General features: G+C 41.5%; 1 protein-coding gene across 1 annotated transcript; it reads right to left on the bottom strand.

The window, feature by feature from the left end:
* Positions 1-441: 441 nt before the first annotated feature.
* Positions 442-27,243, bottom strand: ZRSR2 (zinc finger CCCH-type, RNA binding motif and serine/arginine rich 2). Its single transcript, XM_079910890.1, has 11 exons — positions 27,189-27,243; positions 26,708-26,787; positions 23,178-23,268; positions 19,026-19,134; positions 18,746-18,832; positions 15,885-15,923; positions 15,159-15,277; positions 8,607-8,820; positions 4,848-4,903; positions 3,961-4,070; positions 442-1,882 (listed from the first exon to the last, which is right to left on the bottom strand). The coding sequence occupies exons 1-11, from the start codon at positions 27,227-27,229 to the stop codon at positions 1,434-1,436; spliced, it is 1,395 nt and encodes a 464-aa protein (XP_079767016.1). The 5' UTR covers positions 27,230-27,243; the 3' UTR covers positions 442-1,433.

Here is a 27,243-nt window from a genome sequence, read left to right as displayed (position 1 = left end):
TGATCTGAAACCTAAGAATGATATTTTGTCTTAAGCTTTTTATTTATTTTTTTGGCCATGCAGGGTATCTTAATTCTCCAACCAGGGATCGGACCTAGGCCCCTGGCAGTGAGAGCGTGGAGTCCTAAGCACTGGACCACCAGGGAAGTCCCTAATTTTTTTTTCAAGCAAGTTTCTCTGACCACGCTTTTTTACCAGAATTGCTTTAACACCAGGCATATTCAGTAGCAACGAACTCTGTAACACTGTAAAAAAGACGACCATCCTAATGGAAAACTATGGGGTAGGAGGGAGGGGAAAAAATTGACTCCACCCTTTAGTACTTTAAGAAAGTGAATTTTAAAGTAAAAAAGCTATTCGGCTATTAACATGTAAAAAATCTAACAATTATTAATAATTTGGGGCAAACAACCAAACTTAATACCCATTAAATACGGAAAAATGTGTTTGGCTTAGCCAATATGTGCAGAGATGAATAAACACATAAAATTTACCAAACCGGCAAAGGTTACAGTAATTTGGTGCAGGAACAGCAAAATTTACTGTTGACGGTAAAGTGTTTTGTAGTCTTTATGGAGGGCAATCTGGAAAGACTTCTGTATTCATATTTCTTGATGTAATTTATCCTAGGGAAATGACCAGTAATGTATGAAAGTATTTAAGGAAATCCACCACAGGATTGTTTATAGCACAGGATTCTTTAATAGTTCAAAACTTAAAATAACTTAAAAATCCAACAATAGGGATACTGTTAAATTGTTAGATCCAAACTATGCAGCGAGTGAAAATAACAGTAACACTAGGGCTTGATGAAATAGGACAATGTTTGGTGTGAAAAAAAGCATATTCAACTGCAGACATATATGTTATCTTTGTGTAAAAAAAATGTGTACACACCCATACACCCATAAGAGAAAAAAAAGACTTAAAGCAATGCTCCAGTGTTAATTGGTTTTATGTTTTGTTTTGTTTTTTTTGCGGTACGCGGGCCTCTCACTGCTGTGGCCTCTCCCGTTGCGGAGCACAGGCTCCGACGCGCAGGCTCAGCGGCCATGGCTCACGGGCCCAGCCGCTCCACGGCATGTGGGATCTTCCCGGACCGGGGCACGAACCCGCGTCCCCTGCATCGGCAGGCGGGCTCTCAACCACTGCGCCACCAGGAAAGCCCAACCGGTTATATTTACGGGTCAGGAGTATAAATAATTTTTGTGTTGTATACATTTTATGTTTTCTAGGTTTTCTATAGTAAGCACACAGATTACCGGAGAATAGAAGTATTTTAAAATAGGGTTCCAGGCTACATAGGCTTTTGCCAGACTTGCTAACCCACGTGAGCTGAGAGCCCTCTATCCAACTACGCAGCCGCCATAATAAAGGGTGTACAATCACTGAAGGACATGGTAAGTTTATTTGGATTTGGGCCTGTGCAGAGTTCAGTCTCGGCTCCCCGACGTCCTCCTGCCGCGGCTCCTGGACCTGGAGGAGCTCCGGCTGTGGCTGCGGCGGCTGCGGCTGCCCCGGCCACGGCTGCGGCCCCTTTTTCTTCCTCTGCTTCGGGAACTGTGCCTCTCCCGGCTTTTGGACGCGTGCTTGTGGGATTTCTTGCCCCCGTGGCTCCTCCTCCTCCTTCTCTCGGCCATCCCGTTCCTCTTGTAGGAGTGGGCCGGCCCGGGGCTCCTCCTCCTCCGCGGCCTACTGTAGTAGTCGTCGTGGCGGCCCGGCCGCTCTCTCCTCTCTGAGTTCTTACTGAAGCAGGAGCCAGTCCGATCCGGAGACAGGTACATGTCTCGATTCGCTTCCCAAAATTCATTGTTGGGATTTCTGAACACGTGAAGAAAGTTGCAGTGTTTCCCTCTTGGACACTGCTGTATTTCAAATAAACCTGGAGGGGCACAGTGAAGAAACGGCATTTACTGCTCGCACTTCATCCTTTTCAGAAGGTACATTTCTGATGTTCGCTTGTGATAGGACTATTTTCTCCTTACGTACATTGATGTCATAGTTTGGTTCCCCGAATTTCAAAAATATTCAATGCTCTAACAAAGGGCACTGTGAAAAGTAACAGATAAGAACTTTTAATTAACCAGAATGCCCTGTTCCCCTACTGGATTATGGTGTGGAGTGCAACCGAACCAATGGCGACCACATTATTTTTTCTAGGCTTTTACCATCCTGCTGACAATGTAGATCCCTAATTAACAGTGAAGAACCAGCCCTGGGAGTCCCCCTGGCAACATGCTTTGAGGGCACGGTGGTGGGAGGACCAAACCACTGACCAAAAGAAAGAGCCTACCGTAAGTAGAAGATCCTGTATTTTCTTATACTTCAAGAAGATGATAAACACTGGCCTAATGCTTTAAATTTACCAGGTGCTTTTAACATGGAAGATTTTTGTCAAAGGTGAAATCTACTTGAACAATTTAGAGATCTTTTGGGGATTTTCAAACCTTTTTAAAAGCGGTGAATTCCCTAAATATGTAAAAGAGTTAAAAGTGAAATACCTCCATACCACACACTATATACAAAAAGTCAGTCAAAATGGATCAGAGTCCTAAACGTAAGCTATGAAACTATAAAACTCTTTGAGGAAAACATACAAGTAAATCTTCGTGACACGGGCTAAGCAATGGATTCTTAGATATGACACCAAAAGCACAAGCAAAAAAAGAAAAAAAATAGAAAAATTGGACTTCCTCAAAATTAAAAATTTTTGTGCTTCAGAGGACAACATCAGCGTGAAAAGACAACCCACATGATGGGAGAAAATAGTTGGAAATCATATCTGCGATAAGGGACCTGTCTGTAGAATATATCAAGAACTCTTACAACTCAATAAGACATATAACCTAATGAAAAATGGGCAAAGCATCTGAACAGACATCTGTCCAAAGATGATATACAGTGGCCAATAATCCAATAATAAGGACACGACAAAATGCTCATTAGTTACTAGGAAAAAATAAAGCTGTTATTTAAAAAATAACAAGTGAAATAAATAGTTTCCTGCTTTGGGGGAGTCAAAGTCACACTCAGAAGCACCTCACTGAAATGGAGAAAACAGACCCATCTCTTTCAGCACCCCAGTCTTTAAATCAGGCATAATGGTTCTTCTGGTTTGCCAAAGCAAGGAATTCTAAATTCCTTTTTTTTCTCCCTTCAGATAAATGGTTCTTAAGTGAGAGCATCCATTAAGACCGGGTTGCCAAAGATTCAGACTTTATAAATTATAGATTTTGAAACAAGAGGTTTTAAGCAGGCGAGTATAAAGCAAAGCAACGCAAAGGGTAAGGGAAGCGGTCCCGTAAGGTATGGGCAGCTCCTCTCGTAGCTCCCAGAGCACTTCAACAAGAAATGGTTCGGCGAAGCCCATCTGATAGAAATCAAAACAGAATGAGCCCTTCAAAATTGCCAGCTACTCAAAGGACTGACTCATTTCCTGACTTGGCAGCCACTGTCTGATGAGTCAGCCTGACTGAATGTGCCCTGACCAGGTTCTACAGCTATAATCAATCTTTATGACACAAAAGCTTGTATTTCAATAAGGCAGGAAGTGTCATAGGTAATGTTTTAGGTGGCAAAGATGACAGAAGGTTCATTAGGGATAAAGATGGGAAAAAACCCAGCTCAAGTGAGGAGCCAATGAATAGAAAACACTTCTGAGACTGCAATCAGGAGACGGCGTCCCTGATAGACACAACTTCTCAGGCTTCCTGCAGAGCCCAGGACTTCGAGCACCGACTCTGTCACCTATACATTGTGACCCCAGTCACCTCATCCATAAAGTGACCCACAAGGTCGGTTACAGGTCTAAACTGTGATGTACTTTACATAATGATCTCTGCTCATCTACCAGGTGAGGCAAAAGCTATGCTTCACACCTTTAAAAGGTTGGTTTTTTTCCTAAAACTATTCTTTATATGACAGTGGAACAGTGGGGAAAAAAGTCACGTTGTATTTTACCACAAATTGCCATTTTCCATCGGGTCACTGGGCAGAATTCGCACTGAAGCTGTCTTCCCGCGTACCACCGTCCATTAAACAGAGAAAAGGCTGCTTGGCATTCTTCTTCCCTTGAAACCACAAATTAAAGGATGCACTTTAGAGTAACTTTCTAATATGCAGATTAACCCTACTGTTAATTAACCCTTGTATTTGTTTACTGTAGGACCACCTAGTTCACTGCCTTTGTGCTACCTAGGGAGTCCTTATTACAGCATTCAAGGTCCTGAAGCTCACTTTATTCAGGAACCGTTTTGTTTTTTAGTTTTTTTTACTAACCCTCCCAGAGGTTTTGATGCAAGGAAATCTACTTGAGTCAAAGCTTCTTAAACCAAAAGATTGGACCATTAAAAATGCAGAAGTGTTTTCCATTGTCACTGCCTGTTCCTTCTCAGCTCAGATCGCTGTCCTTCCTATTATTCAATACAATGGTTAATTTATCCCATTAGCCATGGCAGCACAGGCAAACAGCAAGACGAGCAGAAACAACACACTAACTGCTTGCTCTCTTAGCGGGCCAAATGCACACTGAAATTATTTGGGGCTTTTATTTGGGGTTCTCTATTCTAGTTATCCCTTTTCAGTTTGTGTTTTAATTTTAAAATTATATAAGTAAAAAATTAACTATAATGCAAAAAATTAAAAACTCTCTAAGTATACGAAAAATGAAATACAAATATATAGTTTTCTAATCCTTTCCATATTTCTAGGTCAGCTCTTAATATTTACATTTTTAAAAATACCATGCATATGAAAGGTATATATTCAGTGGAAAAATCCCAGATGTCAATGTAATCACAACACTATATTGTGACAAATGTGAAGATGTTTATGTTTAGAATACTTACGATTGATATTGAACATACACATTGCCCCTCAGATGAGGTTCCAAGTTGCAGCTGACCTAAGGAGCAATGAAGAATTCCATCATTAGAAAACAAACAAAAAAGGCAAAAACCTAAGGAAAAGAAGCCCTCCAGTCATCAAACGCATTTTTTGTCCAGGCCAACATTACCAAAAGTTGTTATCAATCAAAGATTCCAAAATTAAGATACTACCCCACTCTTACGTCTATTTAAGGCATACTTCAGCAGACGGTAGTGTTGCAGGCCCCAATTACCTGATCCCTGTTGATCCTGATTCTTTTTTGTCCAAAGATATGAAATGCTTCACACATGCATAAAAATACAGAGACTATTTTAAAAAAAGAAAAAAAATACAGAGACTAGAAATCAGCCCCTATATACACCACCCAGATTTAACACTAACATTTTCCATTTTTGACTGAGAATGTTTAAATACATAAAACGTGAAAGACCCAGTTGAAGCCCTTTCATCCTATTCTTCTCCCTCCTCCATCACATAGGTGGAACACTATCCTGAGGTTGGGTATAACCTTCACATTCCAAACACACACACACACACACCCCTATCTACACAGACACAACACCCACAGCCATACATACACACAGACAGGCATATACACATATATCATATGTGTGCCATAAAATATATACATATATTATGTACAGACATACAAAGTGTGTGTCTGTTATGTACGTATGGGTATACACATATTTATGTACGTATATGCTAAGAAGCACATATATATATTGATAAACAATATACAGTATGGCTTTGTACATTTTAAAATTTTATATAAATAATATTTATTTCACATCCTTTTTTCAAGATGTAATCATGTAAACTTAATGACTCATTTTAAACTACTAAATACTGGCTATATCAAATTATCAAATATATTTATCCACTCCTCTAATGATGCATATCCAAGGTGCTTCCAATTTTTCATCAACAAACAGCGATGCAGTCAGCATGCCTGAACGCCTCTCTGGGCGGTAGGACTTTGTCTAGTGTGCATGACCGGAAGTAGTATGCTGATTTGTAGGTTCCATGTACTTTCAACCTCACTAGGTACTGACAAACTGCTCTCTAAAGTGGTTTTACTAATTTACACAACGTCGCCCATGCTTGATATTAGAATTCATAATTTTTTTCCCGATGGGTATGAATAACATCTCATTTTAATATGCACTGTTCCCATTACTTGTGAGGGTGAACATTGACCATTTGTCTTAAAAAATGACAAATCTGATTTCGTTTTACATAACGGTATAAAAAGGTCCTTAGGGCTTCCCTGGTGGCGCAGTGGTTGAGAGTCCGCCTGCCGATGCAGGGGACACGGGCTCGTGCCCCGGTCCGGGAAGATCCCACATGCCGTGGAGCGGCTGGGCCTGTGAGCCATGGCCGCTGAGCCTGCGCGTCGGAGCCTGTGCTCTGCAACGGGAGAAGCCACAACAGTGAGAGGCCCGCGTACCGCAAAAAAAAAAAAAAAAGTCCTCAAATACTCATACTAATGTTTAGCATTTCTTTTCAAAATGAATCTATCGATATAATTTTACAACTTAGTTGCAGAGTATTTTTATTAGAGCATCCCAAGAGAGGCAGGATGCGTACTGACTGACACTACTGACTGACACCATCCTTAGAAGAAAGACTGGGGGGGTTTACCTAGTGGCGCAGTGGTTAAGAATCCGCCTGCCAAGGCAGGGGACACGGGTTCGAGCCCTGGTCCAGGAAGACCCCACATGCCGTGGAGCAACTAAGCCCGTGCGCCACAACTACTGAGCCTGAGCTCTAGAGCCCATGAGCCACAACTACTGAGCCCGCGCACCTAGAGCCCGTGCTCCACAACAAGAGAAGGCACTGCAACAGAAGCCCACGCGCCGCAACGAAGAGTAGCCCCCGCTCACTGCAACTAGAGAAAGCCTGTATGCAGCAACAAAGGCCAATGCAGCCAAAAATAAAATAAATAAATAGATAAATTTATTTAAAAAAAAGAAAAAAAAGGAAGACTGGGGACTTTCCTGGTGGGCCAGTGGTTAAGACTTCACCTTCCGCCTTCCAATGCAGGGGGTGCGGGTTTGATCCCTAGTCAGGGAGTCGGGGAGCTAAGATCCCACATGCTTCTCGAAATCTTTAAAAAAAAAAAAAGAGAGAGAAAGAGAGAAGGAAGACTGAAAGGCCCCAGGAGGCCACGTGAGCCGCACCAGGGCCCTTAGAGATCATTTAAGCCAGTGGTTCCCAAAGACCCGTTATTAATTTTCCATGATGAATTTGATGTTTTGGAAATTTTTCTACTAAAAGTTTATTAAACAGCTTTCCATTTATAACTGCCAACGTGATTAGCATGAGCCTGGCTGACAGAATTCTCAACAAAAGAAAAAAAAAACTCCACGGTTAGTAGGTACGGCCTGTTGCAGATAATGGGGGTGATTTCCATTAAGCAGCCTGAGGTGTTGAAAGCTCCAGCACTAACTTCCCAGAAGCGGTATGATGTAGGGACCCCATGCGGGAAAACACTGATGTAGTCCAGTCCTCGCCCTTCAGGGATGAGGAAAAGGCACAAAGAGGCAAAGAGCCCACGGCTAGTCAGCACAGCAGCTCCTCAGCGGTGCTTCTCACGTGGCACCGAGTCGTGTGTGGCCAGGCACTTAGAAGTACTGTGAAGACGGGAAAGTGCATGCAACAGAAAGAAAAGGTAAAGGGGAAAGAGAAATTTTGAAAGAATTTTTTAAAATCTTGAAATCAGTAGTAAGAAGGATAGCCTTGAATTTCACGAGGGCCGCAGTTGCTCTGTTTCTTAGCTGTTCCAAATTTCCACTGTCATTTCCAACTAGCAGAAAAAATTCACAGCTTTATTCCTATCTCTTTCCAAATTATGGGCCATTTCCCCCATCCTAACATAACAAAATCATTCAGGTTCGGATCTGATCAAATTGCAGACAGCAGGAGACTTCACTGTGCTAGGATTTGACCACTGGGCCCAGGAGCAGCAGCCATTACACCTGACTTCACGCTTGCTTTAAGGAATGTTTTAAAATAACTCTGTAATCTGAACACTTCTTTTACCCCCTATGCTGCATCACAAACCATGACTCTGGGAACACTATTTTCAGTATTGAGAGTATTCAGTGAATAAAAACAAAGTAAAAATAAAAAAGGAAAAGGAATCAAGGTTTATGTTCTTAGGGAGCTCCAAAAGAAAGAACATGCAACTTGGGTGGAAGCTGCAGGCAGGCACCATCAACACAATACAGTAACAACAAATCAACCACCTCGGTAGGTGGAGTAAGTAGACGATTGTCACACTCTGCTCTCCTCGGCTCTAGGGGAGACCGACCACGGGAGGGAGGGCATTCCGCATCATATGCAGCCCCTAAGCGAACGCTTGGATACCTATTTGCAGAGGACCTTATGCAGAGAATTCACAGGCTGCAAAAGAATGGGACCATAAAGGTACTGAATGGATGAAATATCTTTTCCCATCAAAACCTCAGAACCCAGGAAATGTCATGCTAGTACCTGTTTAAGATTTCAAGTAGTACCTCAACCGTACTGGCAATGAGGTGGATGGAGAGAGAGAGAGAAAGAATTAACATTTCCTTCCAACATGGCGCCAGGCCCTCCACCATAGCGCACGTCCCACCCAGGCAGAGAGCCTGTGCCCTCGCTTTCCCATGCCATCTGGTGCTTCAGAAGGAGGCGAACCAGTCCCGTCCTCCACGCGCACTGCATGTGCCCACCTTGAACTGTATCACTTTCCCCACGTTCTTGAACTCGGGGAGCACGTCGTCATAGAAGTCCAGGAACTGCTGGTAGGTTTCCTCTTCGCTGTACTCCAGACTTGCGTCGGGGTCATAGTCGTCCCTTCTGCACTGCTCCATCCCAAATGTCGTAAACATGCTTTTAATAAGAAGGGTGGGACTTGATGCCGGGAAATTGTGTTTACGTGAACACCTGCGTATGAAGGAAAAACTTCAGCATTCCAATGGTGAGAAATTACACATAAAAGGCTTGCTTTAAACTGTGAGATACTCAAGCAACTTAGCTGTTTCAACTGAACTGTAAGATGATAAACCCCATTCAGACTTTAAATTTCAACACTTAAAACTGTTCTAGGGCTTCCCTGGTGGCACAGTGGTTGAGAGTCCGCCTGCCGATGCAGGGGACACGGGTTCGTGCCCTGGTCCGGGAAGATCCCACATGCCGTGGAGCAACTGAGCCCGTGCACCACAACTACTGAGCCTGCGCTCTAGAGCCCACGAGCCACAACTACTGAAGCTCGCACGTCAAGAGCCCGAGTTCTGCAACAAGAGAAGCCACCACAATGAGAAGCCCGTGCACCGCAACGAAGAGTAGCCCCCGCTCGCCGCTACTAGAGAAGGCCCGCGCGCAGCAACAAAGACCCAATGCAGCCAAAAATAAATAAATTTATTTAAAAAAATAGTATCCAGCATTAAAAAAAAAAAACTGTTCTAAAACTGACCAATATATTGGGTCTCATTAAAATGTAAGGTTGGGAATTATTTCCAAGTTCAGATGCCATTCAGCTGCCTTTTACTGAAGTTCAGGAAGCCTTACACATGTGGAAGCACCAGGAAAGAGATGCATGGGCATGACGGAGCGTGATGAAAGGCACACAGACACCGAGCATGGGACTCCGGACAAGGTGAGAACAGTGCAATCCTGGTTCCATACAATCGCCAACAAACCCGACACTTAGAGAAAAGGGTATTCTGAGAGCTTCAGCTAAATGGATCGCATTTCATAGTTTTCATGGCATTTTTATATTCTTTTTCTGATCCTTGCAAACTGTTAGGACAGCCAGGGCTAGTATTTTCTCCACTTTGAAAGAAAGAAAGTGAGGCCTAGAGAAGCACACGTACCCAGGTCACATGGCTGGGGAGAGAAGATCCCAGAGATCCGAGCTTATCGACAGTCTACTGCCTGTGTGTTATATGATGTGCTAAATGTAAGGAATTTCTCTTTAATGAAGGTTAACCATTGTGAAGAACAATTTTCTTTTCATAGCTTAAACTGGACCGGGTTGTAACTGAGTAATTTTTAAAAAAAATCTTTTATATGAGTTTACTTTCTTATTTACTTCCTTCTCCTCAAGTAAAATGAAGGAAAAAAATGCAGTTTAGGATTCCAAATCATCAAAATTTTCCTGATTAAATTTCTAGTTTAAAAATTAGTTAAAACAAGAACTTTAGAAAAAAAATCCCCAGAACTTTGGAAGAAAAAAAGTTGAAAAACAAGGCAGGTGTTAGAAAAAAAAAATGGCCCTGAAATGAATAAATGTTTAACTCATGCTTACTTTCCAGTGTCTGTAACATACATCTCTGTACACCTAGTGAGACAATGCACACAGAATGCCCCGCATACACCATGCCCAGCTCAGAAATGGGCAATCTGTGTTCATTAAAGTGAAATTTTCTATTTTTCAAAGGACCCTCCTAGATTATTCAATCAGAGACCTTGTAATGAGATCCATCTTCCCAAGGACAAATACCCACAGAAAAAAGAACGAGGATTCAACCTGGTTGGCAGCGTTAGCAGAACCAGAATTTTACAAGTATGGAGCACATACAGAATTAAATGAGAAACCAATTTAACAAGGTTAAAATTCTCATGGGATTATCATAACTGAATGAACTTGGCTCTATAGTACCCAGGATGTCAAATGAACATTTGTGAGTTTTGGAACAGCGCCAAAGTCCCCATCTAGGGAAAAATCCCACTTGGCCTAGAGATAGTCCATATAATCTGAGTGTATTTAAGGCCAGCCCTATAGGTTCTACTGAAAAGTCAGCTAAGACAAGAGATATTTGGGAAGGCAGTCTAAAGTTGTGGTATCAAACCCATGTGATTCTCAGAATCACCTGGGAAGAACTGAGATTTCTCAGGTCCTGCCCTAGACCATCTGTTCAGACCTCCAAGAGTGGGGAACCCATGTTTTCAGAGTAACTCCCCACCTGGTCCTGAAGGTTAGCCATGTTTGGGGACTCCTGGTTTAGGCCATGCTATTTACTCAGATCCTTGAATCAAGTAAGACTGCCACAAAATCATGTAGCTGGACATGCCATTTATTGGCTGTCCTTTGTCCAAAGGACAGCCAATAAATGGCATGGGTCTCCAACCCCCTCAGGTAGAGCTAACTGACTATGCCTCTTTTTCTTTTTTCAGGGGAGCACTCCAGGCACCCACTACCTTTGTCCTTTATAGAATCAAGCTACATGCTAAAGGTAGGCTGTGATTATTTACTGAAGGTCTTTGTGAGAAATATTCTCATGAAAATTACATATGCAACTGTTAATAAAACACCTATCAAAGTTACTGTCCACCTTCCTACTCAATGTCTTTATACAGTATTCCACGGGAGAAATATTTAGACTCTGATGCCTGGAAAATCTTTGTCTTTCCAGAGATCCCACTCATTTCCTTTTTGGTAAGAACAACATAGCTCATTTCTGCCTGGGATGGATACAACTCCAAAGCCAAATGTATTGTACGTTCACAATAACTCACTTTCTTCTCCTTTCCTTGCTTTCAATTTCTTTTATTTTATTAAACTTAGTGTAGTAGATTGTGAGCCTTCTTTATTTTATTTTTCATAAATTTATTTATTTATTTATGGCTGTGCTGGGTCTTTGTTGCGGTGCGCTGGCTTCTCATTGCGGTGGCTTCTTTTGTTGCGGACCACGGGCTCTAGGCGCACAGGCTTCAGTAGTTGTGGCACGTGGGCTCAGTAGTTGTGGCTTGTGGGTTCTAGAGCTCAGGCTCAGTAGTTGTGGCACACGGGCTTAGTTGCTCCGCGGAATGTGGGACCCTCCCAGGCCAGGGATCGAACCCGTGTCCCCTGCATTGGCAGGCGGATTCTTAACCACTGTGCCACCAGGGAAGCCCTGTGAGCCTTCTTTAAATCACTTCTGGAAACAAGTGAGGTATAAATAACTACTCTGATTAATAAATTTTACTTTTCATCAGTGATTATGTTCTTTAAGGACCAAAAAATAAATAAAAATTGAACTCCCCTCAAAGCTGTGACTCCAAGTGCAAAAAGGTTCTAGAATCAAACTCGTACTAATTACAAAAACAAAGCAACCAAAGAAATGCTTAGCTTACGGGAGTGCTTGATGTTGTGACAGACCTTAACAGAAAAGAACAGTTGTATGATCTGGAGCAAGTCACTGGGGCTCTCTGTGAAAGGGGGGCAGTATCTTTGTTTGAAGGGATGGTGCTGGATTTTGTAATTGCTGGTTTCATGGAATCTTATTTCACAACTGATCACTTGAATCATGCAAATACCCAAATCGCTCTCATACTTTTTTCTGATAGTTGTGATGGTGAAATTTCACATGCCTGTGAATATATTAAGAAAGGTTCACAAACTAAGCTGACCACCGTCAATATTTCCTTGAAACGGCCCTCAGGGATGGGTTTTGAGAGCCTGACAGTCCATTCCCCTTTTCACAAATAAGTACTGTCAACTGATTTCCTGAAACCACTTAGGACATCTCCCCTTCTCTCACTTATGCCCAGCAGAAGACTCCAGAATCCGATGACCACAAGTCTTCACATTTAGGGAAATGTTAGAAACATATCATAATTGAGGACTCCTGCAGCTGGGAAACCTTACATACAATTTGGTTCAATCCCCCACCCCTACCCCACCCCCACCAATGCAAAGGTGACTCACATTGAGTCTCAACTGTCTTTCAAAGCTAATTCACTGTACACTTTTTCTTTGGTGGGGGATGTTTTACATCAATCATTACTTTTTTTTTTTTTTTTTCGGTACGTGGGCCTCTCACTGTTGTGGCCTCTCCCGCCGCGGAGCATAGGCTCCGGACGCGCAGGCTCAGCGGCCATGGCTCACGGACCTAGCCGCTCCGCGGAATGTGGGATCTTCCCGGACCGGGGCACGAACCCGTGTCCCCTGCATTGGCAGGCAGACTCTCAACCACTGCACCACCAGGGAAGCCCCAATTATTACTATTTTGATGAAATTAAACATACATTTGGGAAACACTTCTAAGGATACGAAGGGGGGTAAAGTCTTTCTCCCCTCCTTAGTTCCCAGTTCCTCAAGAGGAGACTTTCACTATTGACCGGATCCTGTGAATCCTTTCACAGATATTCTGGGCATATACAATCCCAGCTATAAAATACAAGAGGAGTCACAAATACTACATTAGTGACTCTCAATCCTGGGCCCATCAGAAACACCTGAGCACATTTCAAAAATTAGGGTGCCCAAGTCTCAGAAACTCTGATTTAACCAATTTGAGGTAGGACATAATTTTTTTCAAGCTTTCTAAATGATTCTAGTGTGCATCCAGGGTTGAGAACCACTGTTCTTAAAAAATGTAAAATGACGTGAAGGCTTAAATTAAAAAAGAAAGAGAAAGCTAGAGAAGGTTCATATTTTCAAAGAAGGAAATAAAACAGCATGGATAATTTTATGAATAAAATAAACATGAGAGACAACATACAGTTTCTCATTAAATACATATGAATTTTCCTATTCATATCCCTTTTTATGATGAATAGGACACTAAGATATAATTAGATCTTTTCTTCTGCAGAATGAAAATAATTAGATTTTCCCTCAGATGGATTTACTCACCATTATGAATTATTTATCTACTTTAAGCTGTTCATTCATAAACAAGCCAAATTATAAAACTCACCATTGCCTGGCATACAGTTGGTATTTAAATATTTGCTAAATGAATGAAAACATCAACACTTAGTTTTCCACATGAATGTCTTGTTTTAAAATCATTGATCCAAAAGAGGGAGGGAAGCAGAGTGTCTCAGAGAATAAGGGCAACAGTAACGAAATGAAAATACGAGCAAACACTCAGAACTTGCCATGGGCCTGCCACGTTCTCCCTGCTTTCCCTGCATTCACTCACAACTGCCTTAGAAGAGGGGTACTGCTTTTTTTTTTTAATTTTATTTGTTTATTTATTTAATTTAGTTATTTTTGGCTGTGTTGGGTCTTCGTTTCTGTGTGAGGGCTTTCTCCAGTTGCGGAGAGCAGGGGCCACCCCTCATCGTGGTGCGCGGGCCTCTCACTGTTGCGGCCTCTCTTGTTCCAGAGCACAAGCTCCAGACGCGCAGGCTCAGTACTTGTGGCTCACGGGCCTAGTTGCTCCGTGGCATGTGGGATCTTCCCAGACGAGGGCTCGAACCCGTGCCCCCTGCATTGGCAGGCAGATTCTCAACCACTGCGCCACCAGGGAAGCCCGAGGGGTACTGCTTTTAATCCCCATTTTACAGGTGAGGGAACTAAGGCACAGAGGGCTTAAGTAACTTTCCCACCTTGACAGCCGCTAAAGCCAGATGTTGAACCTGGTGTCTGTTCCTGACTCAGAGCAGACTGAGAACACATATTAGAATTTTCCTCTACTCAACTCGGATCCTGTCTTTCACAGATATCCCTTTGGGCATGCCAGTTTTTTTTTTTTTTTTTTTTTGCGGTACGTGGGCCTCTCGCTGTTGTGGCCTCTCCCGTTGCGGAGCACAGGCTCTGGACGCGCAGGCCCAGCGGCCATGGCTCACGGGCCCAGCAGCTCCGCAGCATGTGGGATCTTCCCGGACTGGGGCACGAACCCGCGCCCCCTGCATTGGCAGGCAGATTCTTAACCACTGCACCACCAGGGAAGCCCGGCATGCCAGTTTTTAAAGCCTCTTTTGTGTACAGTGTTTGCCATTCAAAAAGTAAAGCCAGGGCTTCCCTGGTGGCGCAGTGGTTGATAGTCCACCTGCTGATGCAGGGGATACGGGTTCGTACCCCGGTCCGGGAAGATCCCACATGCCACGGAGCGGCTGGGTCCGTGAGCCATGGCCGCTGAGCCTGCGCGTCCGGAGCCCGTGCTCCGCAACGGGAGAGGCCACAACAGTGAGAGGCCCACGTAACACAAAAAAAAAAAAAAAAAAAAAAAGTAAAGCCAGACTGCTCCAGTCTTTTGAAACAGATTATTTCCCCATCCCAGGTGTCCCATGTGGACTAATACAAGTGCAGAAAGGAAATAAAAGCAAAAGGTCTTCAGATAGCTGTGGGAGGAACGCAAAGGAAGCCCTGCCAGAGAACTGGACGAAGCCCACCCAGAGAAGAGGTATGGGGGTGTGGAGGAAGCAGGGGATGCTCAGCTGGGGGAACCGGAGCAGCAGCAAGAATGCAGCAGATGCCTATGAACATTTCAAACTCCAGCCCGTGCCAACTCAAAAACCTCAACATTTTGAGTCACTTAACTCTGACACAATAAAGCAAAATTGGTTACCTATCTCCGAATCTGCAAGCTCCTGTTTTACTGTAGAATGGACAATTAGCTCGATCTTTTTCCATTATCCTCAATTCCATGGGTGGTTCTGGGTTTTGCCATGTGGTGCCATTTTCCAACTGTTAAAAATAACCATGACTTTACTTGGCGTTAAAAATCCATGAAGAAGTAAATGTTTAAAAGGTATTCGAAATATTTGGGTCAAAAATAAAAACAGATTCATGTAAGAATATACACATTCAAGTTGTATCACACAATCTAGACTCTACAAACAACTGTCGTGAGACAGGGTCTATATGTCTCTCCTGGCTCCCAGTCACTGCCCATCATCAGGCATCGATATGGCTACCAGGAGCAGTCACCAAAGTTTCCCTTCGGTCCATCTATTCCTAAAAGGGTTGAAGGACTTCTTAGGGAACCACCCCCTGAGACCAATCTAAGTTACTGTGAATCAAGTTAAACCATCCATCTGGGCGTAAGTGTGTGTGATGCTGGTTACACACACTTTAAGGACTATAAACAAGTCCAGTCCACCAGGGTGATCTTTGCTTTTGTTCATCAGTTCAATTTTGTTGTTGCTGCGGTACAAAGCACAGAGCCACGCAGGTGATTCCCACATTCAGACAGGATCTAAGTAGCTTACCACGAAATTAACATTATTGGAAATATTGTTTTTAAAGAAATGTTCATCGGTCTCAAGTTCTTAATGAAAGGTTTTGAAAATACCTCATTTTCAGCCTGCTCCAGCATCTTCTGCACAGCTTCCTACAAATGGTGCAAACATAGGACTAATGAAAACCTCAAAGTCAGGTAAGTCACATCTGGTTTCTCTGGTTAAGAATCTCATGTGTCACAATTTTAAAAAAAACTTATGCACACAAAAGGCTTCAGGTTCTAATTTGCTTTCTACAGCACAGATCTTCTGAAAAGCTTTCAAAAGACATATAGCTGAGAATCTTCATTCAACTAGGACATTTAACAGCACACATTGCAAAACACAGTCTTCTAATAATTTCAGTAAGAGTAGTATTTAGTAGATTTGAACATATATTCCACATTCTAGTTTTTAAGATGAAGTATTAGTGAATATCATAAAAGACAATGCTAGCTGAAACATCACAGACATTTAACAGACGCTACATTATGACATGAACAGCAGCAACTGGGATTGATAAAAAATCTGAAACTTTCCGATAAGGCAAAGTCAGTCCTGAAATATGCCAGTAAATTTTGACCTCCTTGGCATTTAAATAAGTTTTAAATTATGTTCGACAGACTTCTCTTCCCTAGCTCCTTAAAGCATTACATAGAAGACTCATATGTCTAGCTGCTTACTTGATTAACTCTGCCTGGCCATGTAAGGGTCCTCAGTAACTTAACGTGCTCAAAACGAACCTCACTCTTGCCTACCCCTCGTCCATCTAAATGCCCATCTCAGTAAACGGTGTTGCCATCTGACCACCTGCTCAAACTAAAAAGCTAAAAGTATGACTTGAATTCCCTTCCCGGTCCATTCAGCCTACCAGCTAGAGTTCCGTTGACTGTGCCACGACTCACCCCAAATCTCTGTACTTCTCTGTATTAAGCACTACTGTCATCCAAACCACCATCATGTCCTGTCTGGAACAGCAGCCTTCTAACTGGTCACCATATATCCACTCTTGCCTCCTTGGTCACCACTCCCCACCCCCATCCCCCATTCTTTATACAAAAGTCAGAATGATCTGTTAAAAGTAACGATAAATTAGATGAAGTCAATCCCTGATTAAAAACCCTTTAATGGCTTCCCATGACACTTTAGGTAAAATCCAAACTCGTCCTTCCCACCCAGGAGGCCTTACATGAATGACCCTGCCTACCCTCCTGACTTTCTCCCCACCCCTGCTGCTCTTTCCTTTGGTCTCTAGGATTCAGGCACCCTGACCTCCTTTCAGCTCCACGCTCAGGGCGTCCCCCCTCTGCCTGGAGCCCTTCTCTCTGAGATCTCTGCATTCAGGCGTCAGCTCACAGGTCGGCTTCTCCTTGGAGAAGTCTTCCTTGACAGGCAATCGAAAGAAGTACTTTCCTACCCCAATCACTCTGTCACATGACATTCTGCCTTATTTCTTTTTTTTCCTAATGCTTTATTCCTTTATACCGCTTAACATTACCTCAGAGCACTTCAAATGACCTTTTTTGCTTGCTTATATTCAGTTCCGCCATCTAGAAACCGAACTCAATGAGTACAGATCTTTTTCGCTGCCCTATCTCCAACCCCTAGAGAAGCATCTAGTTTACAGGAGAAACAAAGAATGCAGATCCCTTTATATATGCTTAGAATCGACTTCATTTTACCCACTTCTCCTTAATGTCTCACCAGACTTCCTTTGAAACAAAAGCGTTAGCTTTTATCTGGTGCCAGAAAGACCTCAGTTGAAGAACATTCCACTGTTAAAATGGGAATTTATTACACTCTACTAAAAAAATAACAAGCTCCAAACAACTTTCCTGCCCCCTAAAAACTTAGCATGATCTCGCCTCATCTGGAAAGCAGTACTCAAATAAGGGTGTTTAAAATTTGCACTGGAATTAACTGATGGCCTGAGACAAAAGAAACAAAGGTTGCTTCTACCCCATCATGACCAGGATGTAAACAAATGCATTTTCCCCCGTAATCTGGTGATTACCCAATTTTATGTGCTATTCATACATAGCATTATCACAGAAAAGATACATCCTGATGAATCAGTCAAGGAAAGATGAGCTGTGATATCTTTGAAATAAATACACTGTTAAGGAACAGCAGCAAAATAGACCAAAGCAATCTTTAAAAACAATCCTGGAAGATATAGAGGATATATACATATACCTTATAGATTCTTTTTTTGTGTGTGAGCAACTATAGGTTAGCTACAATTGCCTTTATAGCACAAGTTAGAAAGGAAGTCAAGATTTAATAACAAAAAATATTTCCTCATCCCTCAATATTTGAGTCTGATTTCTTTCAATCTATTAGTTCTTGCTGACACGTCCAAAGCAGTGAAGTCTCTTATGAATCAAACAAAGGTGGAAACTATATAAAATAGTATTCTCTAAGTAAGTCAACCCATATACAGCAAAACCTCCGAAGAACACCATTTGCTCTAGAGTGGTACAAAGTGTAAGGCAGGGGCCAGCTGCCGGTTTTTAATCAATACAACAATAAGGTTTTATTAGAACATGTCAACACCCTTCATTTTCGTGTTACCTATGGCTGCTTTCACGGGACACTGGCAGAGTTGGACATTTTCAACAAAGACCATACAGATCATAAAGCCTAAAATGTTTACTCTGGCTCTTTACAGAAAAAGTTGGCCAATCCCTGGTATAGAGAGTAAGATCGGCAGAGATGAAGAAAAACTTTCATTTAAGGCATCTGCCACAGCACCCACCCAAAGAAGAGCATCATAAGGAAACGCTAGTGTATATCCAAACTAAAAACATGACTCTAAAGAAAAAATCAAGTCCAAACCTGACATGCCTATAGCTTATCCTTCAAGCCTATCACCCGCCCCATCCGCTCACTAAGAGGATACGCAGTGCATCTATCCTCCTGTGACTGGAATCACCTCTCTTTCCTTCTTCTCCTGTAGCTTCTGCTGCTCTTCTTCTCTCTCTTTTCTCTGCTGTTCTTCCCATTCTTCCTTTAACTTTCTCTTTACAGAGGAAAAAAGAAAGAAGAAAGGTAATTATTTTTCAGACTCACTTTTTTACAACATTTCACATATGGGGCAAATAAATGAAAAACTTTAACACTGGTAAAATGGATAATATCCGATTTTTAAAGTTCAAGGTATGTAACTCAATGAGAGTCGTTTTGGTTAACTGGTTATCTGATTAATACCATACCTCTTGCTCTTCCTGCCGTTTTCTAGCTGCCTCTTCCTTTTCCTTCTTTATTCTGAATTCTTCTTGCGCCTTCTGTTCCCGCAGCAACCACTCCTCATGTAATTTTTGCCTATTGATGTAACGATGTGATCAGATAAAAGAAATGGGCACTAATCTACAAATACATCCACACACATATATGATAGCAAATGGGATTTTGGGAATGACGAAAGTATCATGAAAGATATTTTCTAGAAAGCAGTTAAGTGGAGGTAAGAGGATCAAGAGATGAGTAGTGATATTGGAAAAGCACTACATTTTAGCATATCCTCCTAGAGGGTGACAGCATAAAATCACTACTTCTACATTTCCTATCTGTAATATCTTTACACAAAACAATGACACTCTAGCTTTCCCTTTAGGTTGACCACAGTGATGTGTAGGTGCCAATAAAGTGAGTAACATCCAGCTTTTCACATTCAGGAAGTATTACCCTTCCTGTTCTATGCATTTTGAAAGTGCCCGTCGCAGGATTGCAGCATGATAAAAACCTGACATCTCCTGCTGTAAACCCTTGGACTGCTACTCTTTACAGCTGAGAGACTCCTGTGGTTTGCCCCAAGCACCTAACTGCTGAGAGAAGAAAAATAGAACTACATCGTGATCGTGTCTTTAAAATAAAGAAAGATACAGGTTGTAAGAAAAGATGACAAAGAGTTACAAAAACAGATTAGTGGGTGTCTAGTTTATTTTTAGAAATGACCAATTATAAAGAGTGATCTTATCTTAAAATGGTGTCTCAGATATCCAATACCACAAGTTTCCAACTTAAAGATGGGTTATATTTCAAAAGTTTATTAGCCGATTAAGTGTTTAAAACCTAGACTGCATTTTCCCACTGAATTTGTAAAAGGAAAATGAAATATGAGAAACTGTTCTATATTACTTCAGGGACATTAGCAGTTAAATAAGGTTTTATGTCTAGTCTGGGGACCCAACCACAATTTCAAATACTTGATGGGAAAAAGTATTCCATTTCCAACTACAGATTCCAGGAACCCATCTTTTAGCCATAGTAGACACTGGCATGTTGCATGTGTCAACGTTCCTGTGTATATCATAGAGTATATGTAAATGTTTCAGTGTGCAGAACTCTGATTCATGAACCTTTTGAGGAAGATATTCATTGTAAATAAACTGAACCAAAGTGTATATATATTTAAGACCACAAAAGAGTAAAATATTACAAACTTTAAAACTTAGTAACTTGGATATAATACTGAGAACTCTAGAACTCTGGGCACATAACTCTGTCAACCCCCTGCACTAAGAGACTTGAGCAAACTCTAGCATGCCTTTTAGCAGCATAAGGCTGTGTCCCTAGGATGACCCCATCACCTCCCACCCCCCAAGACATTAAAATGCCTGCCTGAGAAAACTCAATGCTGCCTAGAAAATGGACTGTTTGCTCTGGCCAACACCTGATAATAGGCCTCTGCCTTCCCTCTCCTAGAGCATTACTCAAAAGGGCTCGTAATTATGAATATGTGTCTCTTACAGCTCATAAGGGTCTCTCTCAAGGGCCTGAGAGCCATTCCTGGGAAATGCAGTCATTAAGAAGGATGAGGCCTCTGGCTCCCAGTCTCTGTGGGAGGATAAAGCCCTAACTTCCCTAACTGCCCACTAACGAACACAGCTTCCTGGTCACCTTCACAGGGATCAACTCCTGGTACTGTTCACTTTCCTCATTCTCCCTTTTAAATGCCCAAATCGCCTCTACACAAACCAGAATGGAGCTCAGGTCTTCCCCTACTGTCGGGAGTTACTGAATAAAGTCTGTTCCTGCACTTTAATGTCCGGCTCTGTTTACCTTTGACACTATACACCTCCTTTTAAGTAGTACATAAAGCCATTCAGTATTTTCAAATAAGTTTCCTGCTTTTCAACAATAAAGTATTATGCAACTCGTATAGGAATAAACAAAAATCAAGGGAACACAAAGACATGTGTATGTGATTTAAAAGAAGCATCTAAGTAAATGGGAAAGCAAGAAAAATGACTTCCCTATTTCATGCTATACATATCATCTTTATCATTACAGAAATCTCTAGTAGTAAGAACAACCAGAGATATTACAGCACCTCCTATCTGCTCACACTACGTTAAGTGCTATACACTTACCACCTGATTAATCTCATTTAATCTCCCCAATTCTATGCTGTAGGTACTATGATTGCTGGTTTTTTTTTTTTGGCTGCATCATGTGAGATCTTAGTTCTCCAACCAGGGATCGAACCCGTGCCCCCTGCAGTGGAAGCGTGGAGTCCTAACCACTAGACCACCAGGAAAGTCCCTGTTTATGTCCATATTTAAGGTGAGGAAATTGAAGCTTAGAGAGATTAAGCAACTTGAACACAGCTAGTAAGTAGCAGGGCCAGGACTGCAATGCAGATCTGGCTGAATCCAACTCCCTGTTCCCAATCATTACTACTTTTTTTTTATTTTTTCAGCATTTTCATATTTCCACCTATTTATGTGCTTATTTGGGTAACAGGAACTAATTACAAGAAAAGAAGCAACATTTCCAGTGAACACACTAAATAGCTAGACAGGACCTATAAAGTTTTTTCTCCTTTAAAAAATTATTTATTTATTTTTTATTGTGGCAAAGTATACATACCATAAAATTTACCATTTTAACCATTTAAGTGTACAGTCGAGTAGCATTAAGCAGATTCATATTATTGTGTACCACTTGGGGAATAAAAAACAAACTACCCCCTGAAAAATACCAAAAGAGAAAAAGAGCAGAATATTTTTGTCAACTTGGGATGGGGGCGGCCTTTTGAAATCAGACATCAAGGCTAGATATCATGATGAAATTGACGACATGGAGATCAAATTATGTGAGTAACACGATAAGCCAAGTTAGGACTGATGACAAATGAGAAAAATATACGTCACACACAGGACAGATAAAGGATTAATATCCTTAATCAAGTAATAACATTGCTTGCACAACAAACTTAAAAAAAATGAATCCCAAAAGAGAAAGGTGCAAGAACTAAGCAAGCTACAAATAGATAATGTATAAAAAGATACTCAACCCTACTAATTAAGAAGTGTACATTTGAACTCTTCTCAATACTCTGTAATGGCCTATATGGAAAAATAATCTAAAAAAGAGTGAATATATGTATATGTATAACTGATACACTTTGCTATACAGCAGAAACTAACACAACATTGTAAATCAACTATACTCTAATAAAAAAATTTTTTTAAATGTACATTTGAAACAATGAAATATGACTTTTCACTAAAGGAGTTTTAAGAACTGATAATGCCTAGTGTGAGTGAAGGTGTGGAGAGATGGGCACCTTGCTTCACTCTTGGAAAGGCTGCAAACTGCAATCTGGATGCCCTTTCTACCTGCCCATCTACCTTTTACGTGTACTTCTCCTCTAGGCATTTTCCTAAGGAAATAATAGGACAATTACCATGGATTTATAATCATGGATACTCACTGCAACTTTTTTATAATAGTAAAAAGCCTGAATGTAAAATAATAATAAATTAATAGTAAATAAGAGTAAATTAATAGTACATGGTAAGTGAATGTTATTTAATAGTAAATAACCTGAATGTCCATCAGTAGAGAACTATAAATTATGAATAGAAAATAAATTATGCCAGTCATACAATGGATACTGTGTTGCTATTGAAATGGTTGAATTAGATCTTTGCACCAACACCGAAATAAATGTCCTATATAGCGAAAAAAGCAATTTATAGAAAAATAGGTATAAATATCATCCCACAATAGAAATATACATATATACTACATCTACAGTTTCTTTCTTACCTTCTTATTGGGGCTATCTTTGGTGTGTTGAGTTTACTGAAGCCCTTTCACTGTTTACACTTCTTAATTATTTGGATTTTTTTTCAAAAACATTTACCAATGAGCAAAAAGAGTGAATAATACTTTTTTTTTAAAGACAATATCTTTTTTCAGCCCATCAGCTAGCGGTTTAAACAGTTTATCCAGGGTATTTTATAAGACCTATTTTGTATAAGATTGTATAAAGAAGACCCGCCCTAGTTAGCGAAGATTTAGGATATTCAAGTAAAATAACTGGGTTCGCAGGAAGCGCTTCAATCAGTGCTGACCTCTCTCTCTCCAGCAGCCTCTCTTCTTCTCGTCGTTGTTCTTCAATAAAGGCATCCGCCGCTGTCTCCTCCTCCTCCTTCTGTGAGAGTCCTAAAGGAATGTCAGTGTTTTAGTACACTATCTGTATATTACAAAACCTTGGTCAATAATTCAGGGAAAAACTTACATACAATTTTTCATCTTTACAATTATGGTACAAACCTGTTTTTAAAACTTTCTAATAATAAAGGGCCCCAATCGCCCAAATTGGAACAATGTGAACACTGAAAAGAACAATAATGGTAGTAGATAACACATTAAACTTAAAAAATTTATTGATGGTTCCATAGTGATACCCCAAAAGATGGTGAGGTGTGAGAGGGAACATCCACCTGTATAGAAGAATGGCAACTAAAAAATGTAGAAAGACTTAAGTAGAAAAGTCCTCACTTCTGCACCCCACTGTAGGAAGAGGATATTTATTTGGGAAGAGAATATTTATTTACACTATCTCAAAATATCAGCCCTCGGACGAGTACTAATTACAAAGGCAGGAACATCTTTTTCAATGGAGCCATCTGATTGGCAACACTTAGACCACACTTGCATCATTAGGAGTGGAACAACTTGACATGAGAGGCCCCCTGATGTATGCAATGAGAGCTATACAGCATCAGCTTTGTAGTATTTTGCTACAGAGTGTAACCTGAAGCCAATCAGAAGACAGACTAATCTAGAATGCAGAGCATTCCACAAGACAACTGGCTTGAGCTTTTCAAAATAATCAAACTTGAATTGGGAAAGTTTAAATATGGCCTGTATATATATTACTGAATTAATGTTCCTTTGTTTAGTATTATGGTACTTATTCTTAAGAGATGCAGGCTGAAGTATTTAGGGGTAAGGGGTATGGATATGCAACTGATATGCAAAGGTTCAGAAAAAATTTGTACATATGGATCTATCTATATATAGAGAGAAAGTAAAGCAAAATGTTAACAATTGACAAATCTAGACGAAGGGTTCATGGATGTTTATTGAACCATTTTTTCAACTTTCTGTACATTGGAACATTTTCAAAATAAAAACATGGGGGCTTCCCTGGTGGCGCAGTGGTTGAGAGTCCGCCTGCTGATGCAGGGGACACGGGTTCGTGCCCCGATCCGGGAAGATCCCACATGCCGCGGAGCGGCTGGGCCCGTGAGCTGTGGCCGCTGAGCCTGCATGTCCGGAGCCTGTGCTCCGCAACAGGAGAGACCACAAGAGTGAGAGGCCCGCGTACCGCAAAAAAATAAAAATAAAATGAAAACATGGGAAAATAAGTTTTAATATAATAAAAATTTATATCCTCTTCTACTCAGAATTTAAATGTGAGGGAAAAAAAGGAGGAAAACTGAAGTGATCTTAAGGAAATACATATATTAAGTATAGGTCTAACCAAAGACTCACCCAGTCCTAGATAATCACCATACAGCTGACCCTTGAACAATGCAGTGGTTAATGGGCACTGGCCCTCCACGCAGTTGAAAATCCATGTATAACTTAGAGTCGGCTCTCCACATCCATGATTCCTCTGTATCTGTGGTTCTGCATCCTTGGATTCAACCAACTGCAGACCATGTAGTACAACAGTGTTTACTATTGAAAAAAATCCACATATAAGTGGACGTGAGCAGTTCAAAACCCATGTTGTTTAAGGGTCAAATGTATATCTAATTGTATTATACATGTAACTGTATATGGAATCATGCTACAATTTTACAACTTGCTTTTTATCCTTCATGTTACCTTAATTTCTGATAATGCAGCTCGTTTCAGATTATTTAAAGTAGAACTGGGGGCTAAAGAGGCTACCTGTAATAGAGAGGTTGATACTCCAGAAATTTCTACTAATCACTTGCCAATTCACTCTTATAGCAATCCTTACAGAATACTTCTATATTCTAGCCTTCTGTAATGTTTGCCCATGCAACGTGTGCTACAACCCACAGCAGCATTTGGTAGACCACACTATTCATGAAGCACCACTAAGTAAAGAATTGTGAGTTGGAGTAGGCCAAAGCAGGAGCAGCCATCCAGAGACAAGCTCTTAGTCTTGGATCTGCCATTAGCCATATATAATCACGAGCAGACCAGTGAGCTGCATCCTTCAATTGACTAAACTGCCAAAGGACACATCCACCTGCCTATTCACAGAGGCTCACTCCAAATGCACTTTACAAAGTTAAAGGGGAATAAAAAATCAATGGAATATGTTGGATTTAAAATATGTAAAGAAAAAGAAGAGTTTTTAAAAGTGGGGGCATGTTACAAGAAAACAGGTTAACAAAGTAAGGAAGCTGAAAACTTCAAGGAGCCTGGGAAATCACTAAGGGCATCAATAACGTCAACCTAACCTGTTTTTCCTTTTATCCCTGATGCTTTATCCTGCCTCTAGTGGGCCAGTTTTGAACGAATAAAACAGAGATGCTAATACAGGCTGCAGGGCAACGCACTGCCCCTTCCATTCTAAGTATCCCAAGTAATGCTACTGAAACAGTTACAAGGTAACTCCAATGGTAAGTAAAACCTCCATGGCTATTTTCTCAAGGCTGGAGAATCCTGGTTCCTTGAGTCTGTGGACTTCAAGAATTGTCTAGGATAATTTAACAGGCATATTCTGGCTAATGTGTATGGTAACCATTATAACTCAGTACTCCTGCGTGATTTCAGTGCTTTCGTCTGCATTTATAACTACACTATACAACTTTACAACTAAGTTCATTAAACAGGTAGGTTTAATATACAAATGTTAGATTCTGCCATGAAGGCCAAATGACACCACCATCAGTACAGATGAAGGTTCCACAGTATTTTAATAGGAAAAAAAAGTGATAAATAACCACAGGGCAACAGTAGTAGTGGCATTCCAAACTCCACTCAGTACCATATTCACGTTGTGAGCATCTATTTCCCATCATCCCTAACACTACATTAATGTAGATATGGGGACTTCCCTGGCGGTCCAGTGGTTAAGACTCTGAGCTTCCACTGCAGGGGACTGGATGTATAATTGTATAATTTCACTTGGTTTTGTGATTTGTAAGTATATCGCTTTATAAGTCAAGTAAGTTTCACAACTAATTTTATGCATATATGTTTAAATAATGTCAACACGGGGTCTCTCATGTTAGTGAAATTTAAGAAAAACTTGCAAAGTGTCTAAAACGGTCGACTCCTGCTGGTTTTACAAAGAAAACTATTCACCGAATACTTACTACGTGCAAAGGCTGGGCCAGCTACTGTAATTCGTAATGCCTGCACCTGTAATATTAGATACTTCATAAATACCTAACACGTAATCAGTGGGTGATGATTCACCGTGACTTCCCCCCCACCCCTTGAGTACGTTAACATTGTTTCTGTCATGGGTCTAACACAACTTTTTGAGAGGCCGTGGCCACAGCAATTCTTTTTCGGATACGGTACTTGCTTTCCTTCTGACACTGGGGCCTCAGGACGGGAGTCGGGGGAGCAGTTGCGTACACAGAAAACAGGATGAATCCATTACCTGAGTCTCTCAGTCGAGCGAGTTCCTGCCGACGTTTCTTTCGTTTCTCCTTCTTCAGGGCGGCCCTGTACTTTTTGTGGCTGGAAAAACAAGACACAAACACACTCCAGCGTCAGTGGCCGCACCTGCAACGGTGCCTGAGCTCCCCTCTCCTCCGCGCCCAATGACAGGAACTCGTTTGGGCGCTCGAAAGTGAAACCTTGCTTCCCGTGTTTTAATTACAGAGCATGCTTTTACCATCGCCTCGCCATCCCATGCGCAGACGGCAGGTCTTCTCCATCCCACCACCTGTACCCCTCCTCGCCTCCCTGAGCCCACAGACGCCCGCGGACAGTCCGGGGCGCGCCGAGGGAAGGGATCGAGCTGCCGCGGTGGCTTATCTGCTTGGCCCAGCTCCCTTTCTGCCTGCAAATCCTTCAACCCAGCCTCGGTCCGCTCCGTCCCCTTTTCTTGTCAGCTCACCTCCCCCAACCCAGCTCACCTCAGCTTCTCCGGAAACATCATTTTCTCGGACGCCGCCATCTTGCCAGCACCGC

Source organism: Stenella coeruleoalba, assembly GCF_951394435.1.
Source record: "Stenella coeruleoalba genome assembly, chromosome: X".
In the NCBI taxonomy this organism is placed as follows: Eukaryota; Metazoa; Chordata; class Mammalia; order Artiodactyla; family Delphinidae; genus Stenella; species Stenella coeruleoalba.
The sequence above is the reverse complement of the archived record's forward strand: the minus strand, read 5'-3'. Positions and strand labels throughout refer to the sequence as shown.

Bases quoted from the DNA above. Each gene is read 5' to 3' on its own strand.
- ZRSR2 (XM_079910890.1), bottom strand. From the start codon at position 27,229: ATGGCGGCGTCCGAGAAAATGATGTTTCCGGAGAAGCTGAG. The intron at 4,071-4,847 runs GTAAGTATTCTA...TGTGGTTTCAAG, and splicing joins GTGTATGTTCAATATCAATC to GGAAGAAGAATGCCAAGCAG. The intron at 1,883-3,960 runs GTAAAATACAAC...GTGCCCCTCCAG, and splicing joins ATGGAAAATGGCAATTTGTG to GTTTATTTGAAATACAGCAG.